We start from the raw sequence: 11,796 nt of genomic DNA on the forward strand, positions 1-11,796 counted from the left end.
CCCCAGGTCCCCGCCCCCCACCGCCCCCTCCCGCTCCGCAGCCCCCGAGTGGCGTCAGCACGCCCGCCGGGCGTGGGCTTTAAATGCCCACTAGCGGGAGCTCAGGCGCTTCTGCCCTGGAGCGCGGTCGGGAGTAAAATCGCAGGACTGGGAGGGTAGCGAGCCAGCTGGATTCCGAGCCGTGGAGCGCGCTGGCTTCGCTCCGCCTGATGACTCCGGAGCGCGGGTCCAAGCGCCGCCCATGCAGCACCCCTGAGCTCCGGGGAAGGAGAGTTAATGAAAAAACACTTAACCGTCTCCGCTGCGGAGAGTCATGAGCTGTCTGGATGTTATGTACCAAGTCTATGGTCCTCCGCAGCCCTACTTCGCAGCCGCCTACACCCCCTACCACCAGGTACGTGTCTCCTCTGGCGACTTTGGGAAGGAGTGCGCGCCCCCCGCTTGCGGCGGCACGGCCTGTACGCCAAGGTCTGCTGCGCCTCCGCGCGCCTCGGGCGTCCGACCAGGACCGGCGCAGCCGGGATGCGGGGTTGCCGGAGCCGCCCCCAGTTGGTAGTGCAATTAGCTAACCCCTTTAGCTCGCCTGTTTGCTCTCGGGAAGCAGCTAAGCCCTGCTAATGTGAGCCTAGGTCTTCCCTGGAATAATCAGAGGAAGATGGCACGGGCTGGATTTTCTTCTTAGGGTCTGTCGGACTCCATCCAGATTCTTCCAAGCCAGGTGCAGGTACCAGGAAATGCAGGCAAAGCTGACGCAGGAAAAACCAAACTTTGGTCCCAATGGTGAGAGTAACAACAAAACCAAAAGCAAAGGCCAGCCAGCCTCTTTCTGAGATGCAAGGGCCGGTGTTCTCATCCCTGCAAGTTTATCTCAGGAATAATTTCTTCCGTTTCAATTATCTGGCGACCAGGGCAATTAATTCTAGATCCAGCGAATTCATTTCAAAGAGCACCGCGCAGTTTTATAATTTTTTCCTTTGCGAAGTTCTGGGAGCATTATCCGGAGTGCGACTGACCCGGCAGAGGCGAGCTTGATAGACAATACTTTGCCTTTCTCCAGCCTGAGTAGGTGAATGGGGAAGCCCTGCTTCCAACAAACACTTTAAGAAGGCCACTCAACCCGGGTTCTGCAAACTCTTCAAGTTCCATTTAATTCTGCCAATTTCTCTTGTCTTCAGGCTGCGTCTGTTTGAACCATTTTCCTTCCATTTCCTCAGCTGAGGTAGCAGAAACTGAGGACAGTAGTGCAGGAAAAGAATGAAATCATACACCTGGGAAGCCGTAGGGGTCCCCTCCAGGTTGGAAAGTGAGAGCTTGGTCACCTGCTTTGGGGAAATTGAAATACACCCCAATGCCCCAGTGGATGCTTTTGCTAATTTTGCCTGCAAATTTAAAATGTCTATTCGAAAATTTCCCGATGAATTAATGATGGACCGGATAGGATTCACTTTTTGTTTTCTTACCTCCTCCTCTCTTTTAAACTTCACAACTTGCAGTTTGTTTTGCCTCAGTGTTAATTTTAAGAATCACCAGAGTTCCTCTTGTAGGGAAGGTGGCATTTAGGAAGTGGTGATATTGCTAAATCTTACATCGTTTTGTCCCCAATTATTTCAAACCTTTTGGCTCCAGCTTCTGAAATGTACTTCTTCCCAGGGTGGGACTATGGCAAGCAAAGAGGAGAGAGGTGGATTGGTTTTCTGACTGGCCCTTTCTTCTCCCAGACCCCGAACCAATCTATTGCATGAAGATCTCTGTTCATTTTTGTATGACTCGGGCCGCCTCTTCAAGGCCATCTCTGCCTGCAGAATGCTTTAACACTTCATTCAGTCCATTGCTCATTTCTAAGAAAATGTTCACAGAAGCTGCGCCTGCTTTTTAAAATCACTATGAGACATGCCGATTTACCCCACCTCACAGCCAGGATCTTAACTTTCTTTTGTCTGCTCCTTTTTATCATTTCCTCAATGTGTGTGGAGATGACGGGGGTGGAAATATTCGTAATCCACTGGTCTTTCGTTATTAAAGAGAAGATCTGTTTAAAAACTGATGTAGGGGTAATCAAAAAAAATCAACTTGCATTTATTAAAATGATCCGTATTTCCCCAGTCATGTTACCCCAGATTTTTGCCCCACACAATTCATTACTAAATGTAATTATTTCAAACTTTCTGTGGCATTCCTTCCTTTACATTGCTGGTTGCTTTCCTTCACACATTCCTAGTTGCAGGGAGTGGATTTTGTAGGGGTAGGGGGTTGCCCCCCGCTCCTATTTCATCAGGAGGATGTTTATCCTGTATCCTGTGCTTCTGCCCTGGATTCTCAGGCAAGGAACAGTCAGGCTCTATCTGGACTTGGGTGCCCTTTACCCTTGGAGTCTGATTTTAAAAATACATCTGCCCTGAGCCCAGCTATGAGGTCAAACTCAGCTCTAAACCTAGCTGCTTAGGTGTCTCCTGAAACCTTCACCCAGACATTTTAGGAGAAATTTTCTAGGAGTCAGAGGGACCAAGGACAGCAATCTTCCTTTAAGGAAGCCCGCCCTTGCTTGGGTGCAGGTTGGGAGGCCTGCTAACTATGTTGCCCCGCTATTGCTAGTTTTATGCTAACAGCACAAGGCTTAAGCCCATATGCCAGTTTCCCCATAAATACCTTAGAGATTAGGATGAGGGAATCAGTCTGAACCGAATTTGCCATCGCTTTTGAAATTGATATCTCTGTTCTTTCTCTCTCTGAACAGAAACTAGCCTATTACTCCAAAATGCAGGAAGCGCAGGAGTGCAATGCCAGCCCCAGCAGCAGTGGCAGCGGCAGCTCCTCATTTTCCAGCCAAACCCCAGCCAGTATAAAAGAGGAAGAAAGCAGCCCAGAGAAAGAGCGCCCACCAGAGGCAGAGTACATCAACTCCCGCTGCGTCCTCTTCACTTATTTCCAGGGGGACATCAGCTCCGTGGTGGATGAACATTTCAGCAGGGCCCTGAGCCAACCCAGCAGCTACTCTCCTAGCTGTACCAGCAGCAAAGCACCAAGGAGCTCTGGGCCCTGGCGAGGTGAGTATAGGGCCCTGCTGGGAAGGACCCGTGGAGGGTCCTCTCAGCCTGGGGTTCACCTACAGGAGCCTAAAAACATGCAGCTGAAAAGAATATTAGGTGTCAGAGAAGGTGTGCAGAGGAGCATTTGGAAAGGGTAAGGAAAACGCAGGGGTAAAGGGCATGGATATAAGAAAAAACTCCTTGGAAAAAACACTATCCTTGGAATTGGAAGACCTAGGTTTGTGTGTTGGTTCCACCACTTCCTAGCAATATAACCTTGGGCAAGTCTCAGCCTCTTTGAGGTCACTCTATTTACTGCTCTCTTAAAGTAGAATAACACTTACCCTCCTAACCCCAGAGAAGGCTGTAAGACTCCAACAAGAAAATGGATGCAAATATGCCGTCAAAAACGTGAGGTTTCCAGCACCCTCCCAAACCAGTGAGTGAAGGAGCTTCATCGCCAAGGACTTAAAGAGCACTTTCCCAATTTGCCAACATTTTCCCAGAGGAAACAGTTCTAGAGCTCCATGCAAGCAAAACCTGTTTGAGAATGTCTCCTAAAACCTACCTTTGCCTTTCACCAGGCTCCAATTACTTGAGAAATCTTGAAGCAGAAACGTCTCAATAGCAAGTAAAATAACAAAGAAACAAAAATTTAGATACAGCCAAAACACCTCTAAGAGTTTTCCCAAAACACATCCCCTTTTTATTTTTCTACCTTCCCCCACAAAGCACTCCTTTTTTCTACCCTAGGACAATTATTTGTTGGACAACTCAACTAAATCTCCCTTCTATTCTGAAATCTCAACTTCCCTTTATTACCAACAAAACAAAGGTGGGGGAACCATTAAGTAAACTTGGCTCACTAAGCTGTATTTGATGTGTACCAAGCTGAGAAAGGCGGACTTTATTGCAAAAACAAAAACAAATTTTCATTTGTCTTTGGGAGGGAAATTACAACCTTCACCCCCTTTTTTCCCCCTTAAGAGACGCTGGCAGTTTGCATAAGCCTTGCCCTTAGACAAGATCCAAAAAACATTCATTTTAAATACAGAACATTCTTTTTATTCTCTGCCTAAATATGTTTAACAGGAAGACTCTTCACCACTTAGAATGCATTTTCAAATCATTTAAAATTCTCTAGTTTATCGTGCAGATGCCTTCCACAGAGGAGGTGTTCTAAAGGTTCCATGAATTAAATATCTGTCTTTCTCTCCCTTCTTACTAATGGCAACAAATTTGATCTAAACGCTGTTCTCTTAAAATGCTATCACGGGGCTAGGAACCAACAGTGACACTGACAATAGTAATAATAATAATTATTATCCCTGGCGTCCTCGCTTTGATACAAAAGTTAATGAAAACTCAGGATAAAAGACCTGTCTATTCGTGTCCTTCTGTGCAAATAACAGAGCTGCCCTTTAATGCGACTAGTTTACTCTTTTGCTTGAGTTTTTGGAGAAAAATATTTGAAAGAAGGTTTCTAGAAAGAGAACTAACAATAGCAAGACTTCGAAATATGTCGATGGACTTTCAGTCTGTCAGAGACGTTAGGTGGTGGGGGGCACATTTTCTGGAGCAAGAAGGCTGAAACGCGAGAGGGGGTAGTGAGATCACTAGGCGGCCGACCAAGAGTGGGAAGAGGTATCGTTAGCCTGAGGAGAGGTTAAGGCTAGGAAAGGGAGACCGTGCTGCGCTGAGTCGCGGGAAGCTCCTTGAGCTTCAAGGACTTGAGTCGGGGAGGGAGTCTCTCCGCTCTTACTACTCTACCCGCCACTTGGTTTCCGCACTGAGGACTCGGCTGCGAAATGGGAGGAAGCAGGCCTCCTTTTCGTGGGTTCCCAGAAGTCCCCATTTTGCAGTTCCCCCACCTCGCTTTCACAGGTTGCAGCCCCCTTAGAAAAACGCCGCTGCAGAGGCGGGGGCTGCCCATCAGCCCCGGCCATGGCTAGCCAGCCCTGTGCCCGCCCGGCGCCTTCGTCTCTCGGGCGGGACGTGCAGGTCGGCGCTGAGTCCAGCCGCAGTGACACGCACCTCTTTTCCTTTCCTCCACTCCGCCTCCCCGGCCGGCCTATAGACTGCTCCTTCCCGATGAGCCAGCGCAGCTTCCCCGCCTCCTTCTGGAACAGCGCGTACCAGGCGCCAGTGCCCCCGCCGCTGGGCAGCCCTCTGGCCACCGCGCACTCGGAGCTGCCCTTCGCCGCCGCCGACCCCTACTCGCCCGCCGCGCTGCATGGCCACCTGCACCAGGGCGCCACGGAGCCCTGGCACCACGCGCACCCGCACCACGCGCATCCGCATCACCCCTACGCCCTGGGCGGCGCCCTCGGCGCCCAAGCCGCCCCCTACCCGCGCCCCGCCGCTGTGCACGAAGTCTACGCGCCGCACTTCGACCCGCGCTATGGGCCGCTGCTGATGCCAGCCGCCTCGGGGCGCCCGGCCCGCCTCGCAACCGCCCCGGCGCCCGCGCCCGGCAGTCCTCCCTGCGAGCTCTCCGGCAAAGGCGAGCCGGCGGGCGCCGCGTGGGCCGGGCCCGGGGGACCCTTCGCGAGCCCCTCGGGGGACGTGGCCCAGGGTCTGGGCCTCAGCGTGGACTCAGGTAAGCAGAGGAAGAAGTTTGGTCTCCGCGGAGCCGCTCGGCCCCGTACCCGACCCTGGGCTGTGCCTAGACCCCTTAATCCTCCTTGGAGACCTTGAATTCTGTGGCCCAAGGATCTGCATGCCACGGTCGTGTTTCCACTGATAGATGGCCCTGTGCCATGCGTGTAGGCGGGATGAGAAAGTAGGACCCTACCCTAACCTGGCTGGTAAATGTTACAGAGGACTTTTAAAATAATAATAATGATGATGATGATAATAATAATAATAATAAAAAAATTTAGTGGAAAAGTTCTAGCTCTGCGCTGTTCAGTACTGTAGCCGCTAGCCACTTGGGGCTACTGAGCACTTGGCACGTGGTGAGGCCGAATTAAGATGTGCTGTCAGTGTATAATACACACTGGATTTCCAAACCTTTGTGCAGAAAAAGAATGTAAGCTTCATCTCGTTAATACTTTTATATTGATTACATGTTGAAATATTTTCAACACATTGCATATCGATTATAAAAAGTTTCATGTTTCTTTTTACTTTTTTTCCAGTTGTGGCTACTAGAATATTTAGAATTATGCTTATGGCTCCCATTGTATTTCTATTGGACAGCGCTGATCTAGAGTAGCTGCTGAGAGTACAATTTAAAATCTTCTGTGGCTTGGGGGATCTTGTCACCTAGTGACAGTTGTAAGGAAAGAAAAATGTGATCCTGGTGTCAAGTTAATTGCCAAATAAAATAGATCTCTTAAAAATGTAAATCTTAAAGAATATTTTAAAATGACAATCCTAAGTCTTTGGCTTAAAGTATTTGCAACGTACAGTCTAATAAGGGCTTGCTTTTTTGCCTTCTTTTCTTATTTTTAGGGCAAATGAAAGAAGTAGTTATATAATAAGTGCAATCACTGGCTTTATAGTCTGCCCACTGCCCCTTTCCTCAAGTGATTTTGACTTTTCGGTTTGCTTTGCTTTTACTTTCAGTCACCGCTCCCCTCCCCACCCCGCCCCCAACTTTAGGTGAAGTCTGTGACTTTCACGATAAAACAGTGGTGTTTTGTCCTTCTTTGCTTAAATATCTTGTGCCTTCCCTCCCCCATTCCTTCTTTCTCCCTCCCTTTCTCTTCCTCCTCCTCTTCTTCTTTTTTCTCCTCCTCCTCCTCCTTCTTCTTCTTCTCTCTCTCCCTCTCCCTCTCTTTCCCTCCGTCTCCACCTCCTCTCTCTTTTATCTTCTCTCTATTTTCAGGTTTGCAGCCTCAGGACAAAAGCAAGGATGTGTACTGGTTTTAGACCGCCCACCTTCTTCCCTGTAGGTCTCTGCATAGTGCAATTGATGGCACTCAGAGCTGAAATGGAGTGGGTTTGTAACAGCTTCTGATCTTGGTTTGCAGCTCGTCGTTATTCCCTCTGTGGTGCATCCCTCCTGAGCTGATCTGCTGACCCAGGGTTTCCCCTTCCCCTTCCCTTCTAACCAGCCTTGGAGGCTCAGCATCTGTGCCTCTCACTCCGTGGATGAGGACATGGGGGAAGGCAGAGACTTCAGACTTCTCAGTGTGTTGGGAAAACCAAAGACCACAACTAGAGAAATTCATCTAAAAATAAGTCCTGCTGCTGAAAGAGCAAATCCAAAGACTGAGTTATGTTTAATGACTTTTGGCCGAATCACTGGAAATATCTGTGGTGAGATTGCTGAGTCAGGTGATACGATATCATAAGCTTTCTTGGAACGGGGGAAAGAAAATGAAACTTTTTGGTGTGAATATTTTTTATGCTGATGTGAATTATTTTGTTAGGTAGTGTGATTATAGCACTACTACTGTCAGATTTTAAATTGTATGTGTACTTGCATCTAAGACTGTGGTAGAGAAGTAAAGAGAAGTCAATTCCTTCTTCCTCACCTCTCAGCCTCCAGATCCCTTCCTGCCCATCCCTTCCCTACAATGCCCACTCCAGACGCAAAGATACACTTTTTTCCTTTGGACTGTGAACATGGAAGCCTCAGCCTGAATGTGAGTGGCAAGTGGCTTATCTGGAGCCACCTGCCCAAGTCTTACTAAAATGCAGCTGTTGTTAGACAACTGTTTAAAACTCCAGAAATACATCACCCAAGGTGGCAGTTCTCAGTATTTGGCAGAACAATTGCAATTGCACTGGGTATATTATATATATATATATGTATGCATATATATCATATTTTTTACAAGGAACATTTTATGATGAAAGAAGAAACCCTTCTCTGCCTTCTGTCCCACGAATTCTGTCCCTGTATCCTCTGGATGTAAAAAGCAAGGAGAGACCCCAACTGTCTCCATGGAGAAGAACTAGGAATCACCACAAGGGGAAGAAATGTACATGAAGTCTCCATTACCTCGAATTTTTTTCTCAGTCTCACTGGTTGTGATTTGGTCACTTTAGTGTTGGGACAGGGGAAAGGGTCTGAGCGTGGGCAAAGCTGAAGGTGATAAGGAAGAAGAGACGAACATTAAAGATGTCTATTTACTATGAGCTCACTGTGTTGTTTCATAAAAAGAAAATAAATAACTTAGTTTTTTTCTAGTAGAATAAAATAACACAGTAGTATGATTTGATGTCAGTAGTATTACATATATATAGATAGATAGATAGATATAGATAGATAGATAGATCTTTCTGTGTTTCCACCGTGTTTGCTGTGCTATGAATCTGTTAGCTGTTTCCATCTCACATCGACCTTGGAGAATGAGAAGTTAGGTACCCCTGTCTGTTTTACAGATGAGAAAATTGTGGCCTACAGAGGCCAAGGGCTTGCCTGTTAACATTCAGAAGTTAGAAGCAAAGATGGTACAAAAAGCACTACCTGGTACACATTTACTATTTTCCAGAAAAGATTTATTGTTACATGTTTAATTCTAGACTCAAGACAGTAGAGTCATCAGTTAAAAGTGTTTTTGAAATATTGGCTATTTTATATTTTAATAAGCTAGGCTAAGAAACCAAATCTCTCACTAGGCAAAAAAGATTTTTAAGAAAGAAACTGGTAGTTTTTCCCCTTGTTTCCTCTTGATACCAAAGTTATTTCTGTTCTTTCACAAAAGTGCCCAGTAGAGAGATTTTGTATGCTGCTCAGATTACCCTTGTACCTTGTTAACACATAAAAATATTAGTTCAAATCTTGATCTTCATTATAACATGAGAGGCAAATATAATTTATCTTGGATAAGTCTCAAGAATTGGAAGCAGTTAAGGGATCTAACTCACAGCATGAGCTTGGCAGAGTTCCCCATACCCTCTTTCTGTCATTTGGCTACCTGTGAAGTACATATGATCATTCCAGGAATATGGTTTGCACTCTGATGGAAGGTACTCTATGATTATGTGCATCACATGTGATAACAATAATCATAATCATAACTAATGTTAATTGTTTATCACATACTGGGCACTGATCTCTATAGATTAACTCATTTAAACCTCACAACAATTCTGTATGCTATTTATTATGATGTTCTCCTTCTTACGTATTAGAAAACTCAGGCACACAGAGGAGAAATTATTTGCCCAGTCATGAAGTTCATCAGTGGCAGAGTCAGGCTGCAAACCCAGGTAGCCCCCGTGCAGGGCTGCACTGTTATTCGCTGCATGACTGCTTGTCCAGTTCTGATTTGTCTCCTTGCTCTTCAACGTTGGGCTTATTTTCTCCACAATAGATGCACAAAGAAAGGAAAAAAGTCAGAGAAGCACAGACTGATGATACTTCGGTAGAATTTACAGAAGCCCAAGTCTTAAAGGAACTGTCATAGGACATTGTCCAAACTCCATCAAATGACACTACTTAGACCATTCAGTCAGGTACAGCTCTCTATTGTTCTCCAGGAGGGAGTTATTATTGCTTCTCTTATTCACTTCAGTATTTAACAGCCTTCACCACTCTGAAATTCTTCACACCCAACCTAATCAAGCTGTGTAAGAGTTAGCCTGAGGTTTGGACATTGAAGCAATAACTAAAATTAACTTTGGACTTCTCTGTGGATTGTTTTAATCCATGTTCCACTGGCATGAATCCCTGGTATATTCAAGTGTAAATAAAATGCATTAAGTCCCAGTGTGCTTTTCAGAATTTGCTACTAAATATACTGTTGAAGAAAGCATGGCAGTGCATTCTCTGCTGGACATCTCCACATATTCCCCACCGGAAGAGGTTGTTTACCTGTACCCCACCTGCGTTAACACTTACAAGATCTGTGATCAGAACCCACAGGGAACATTTTCCCACCCACAACGTTCTGATTACTGAAACTTCTCTCCTAAGCTACATCTGACCTGAATATCAGGTTGCTGGTGAGGAGACTCATTCACTGGAATTGGCCTTTGGGGCGGTCCTGAACAGACCGTCCAGACTGCTGAGCCAGTCCAGGCTCCAGCGACCTGGCACATATGACACGCAAACCACAGCATTTCCCTCCATTCCACACCTTCCTAAGGTAGAAATGCAAGATGACCTAGATCCATAATGATTTGGTTCTGTGTAATAAGAGCATCAAAGAGAATTTTGGAGAAATGGTAGCCCCAACTGACATTCTTCGGGCTTACTTCAAGTCACACAAAATATGAACTCTCATACCTATCTTACTAATAGTAGTCAAACCATGCAGATTTGAAAAGGTTCTAGCAGTTGAAAAAAGGACATTCAAGGAAATGTGGGATGGCATGAGGAAAGGCAAACAGGACATTTTTACATATGTTATACCTGGTCAGGGGGCTCAGAGAAAGGTTACATTCTCCTCTAATCACCCCCGTTGGCACTAGTGTCCTCTTTGCCCACGGCTTTCCCCTTGCACTTGGCCTAGGTTGAAGGACAGGTGATGAAAAGGAAAGAGACGGCTCTCCACCACCAAGTAATCCTTTTGCCGATTGCACTCTGGCTGAGAATTCGGTCACCCAGCTACAGGGAATTCTATCTGTTCTATTCCTTCAGTGTAAAAAGAAAGAGTTGCCATCCCGTCTCATTTCCCCTTTGAAGTTCTATTTAAATGCATGGCAAATTCTAGCAATATCTTAAGATTGATTTGGGTCTGGATGGGAGATGGTGGGTGTTGAGACTCAGAAACCCTGACTGAACACTTCTCTTTTCACTCTTTCTGGGTAAGTACTGTATTTTCTGTGCCCTTCTGCATCTGGAAAAAGCAACTCTTTAGGTAACTTTAATTTTCATTTTGCTTAGAGTCAAAAAGCCTGCATTTTTGTGCAGGCATGCACATATTCTGTCAAAGTAAAGAAGCTCTTTTTTTTAAGCACTTAGTGATCAATTACTTCAGAGTTGGAGGGGATAAAAAATAAATAGAACTTAAACAAACTGCTTTCATGTAAATGCTATGTCCATACATTGAATTTATTAATGTAATTCATTAGGATGTCATCTAAGCATGGAAGAAAAATGGAAAGATATGTGAAAATACTTTAAAAATAAATGAAACTGAAAAACCTAAGATCACTTTGTAAAATTGCCTTAACAGTTTGTTGACAATTCACCTGCAAATAGTTCACATTTTTATTGTGCTTGCCAAGCTGTTTTCTCTGTATATTTCATTTTTTCTTACTAGACTTTTAAGATTTATTATATATTCCTAAAATCTGGAGTAAAGGAATAAATATTAGACAGTATCATTATTACCATTGCTGTCTGTATGTAACTGAAATTGTGACATTTATACAAGCAGTAGGGTTAAGCAAACGTAAATTTCACATTTCCTAAGTACCAATTCTTGCTTATTGCCTATAAATATAAAACTCTAATAATACAAATATGGTATCTGCAAAATAGAATCTATCCACAAATATAACACACACGCACGCGCGTGCACACACACACACATGCACAGATGCAGACCTAGAGAGAAATCAGAGACATTATGCCCTCAGACAGGCACAGGCACAAATGATTATTCTCACTTGACAGACCAACTGTACTTCTCTTTCCTTGTATTTCACTCCAGCCCCAGAGGGCTGGATCAAGAAAGAGATACTTGATAGCTGCTGTTTCCGTGGTTGAAATATTTGTGAAGTTAACGCATAATCTGAAAGCAGAAGCTAATAAATTATAGGGTGCTAATTGGAGCTAGAATGGAGCTGTCAATCATGTTATCCTAAACACAGAGAGACCCTCATAACCTAAAAAGGCAATGCAGCCTCCAAAAACAGCTCCCAT

The 11,796-nt window shown here is 45.3% G+C and overlaps 1 protein-coding gene across 2 annotated transcripts; it reads left to right on the forward strand.

Moving 5' to 3' along the window:
- Positions 1-229: 229 nt before the first annotated feature.
- Positions 230-9,374, forward strand: VGLL2 (vestigial like family member 2). Of its 2 annotated transcripts, XM_004044590.4 has the most exons (4): positions 230-394; positions 2,735-3,044; positions 5,104-5,625; positions 7,004-9,374. In XM_004044590.4, the coding sequence occupies exons 1-4, from the start codon at positions 314-316 to the stop codon at positions 7,042-7,044; spliced, it is 954 nt and encodes a 317-aa protein (XP_004044638.3). In that variant the 5' UTR covers positions 230-313; the 3' UTR covers positions 7,045-9,374. The 2 variants fall into 2 exon arrangements, with proteins under 2 accessions (XP_004044638.3, XP_063563885.1); XM_063707815.1 differs by lacking the exon at positions 5,104-5,625.
- The last annotated feature ends 2,422 nt before the right edge of the window (positions 9,375-11,796 follow it).

The sequence above is a fragment of the Gorilla gorilla genome, chromosome 5, assembly GCF_029281585.2.
Source record: "Gorilla gorilla gorilla isolate KB3781 chromosome 5, NHGRI_mGorGor1-v2.1_pri, whole genome shotgun sequence".
NCBI classification, from domain to species: Eukaryota; Metazoa; Chordata; class Mammalia; order Primates; family Hominidae; genus Gorilla; species Gorilla gorilla.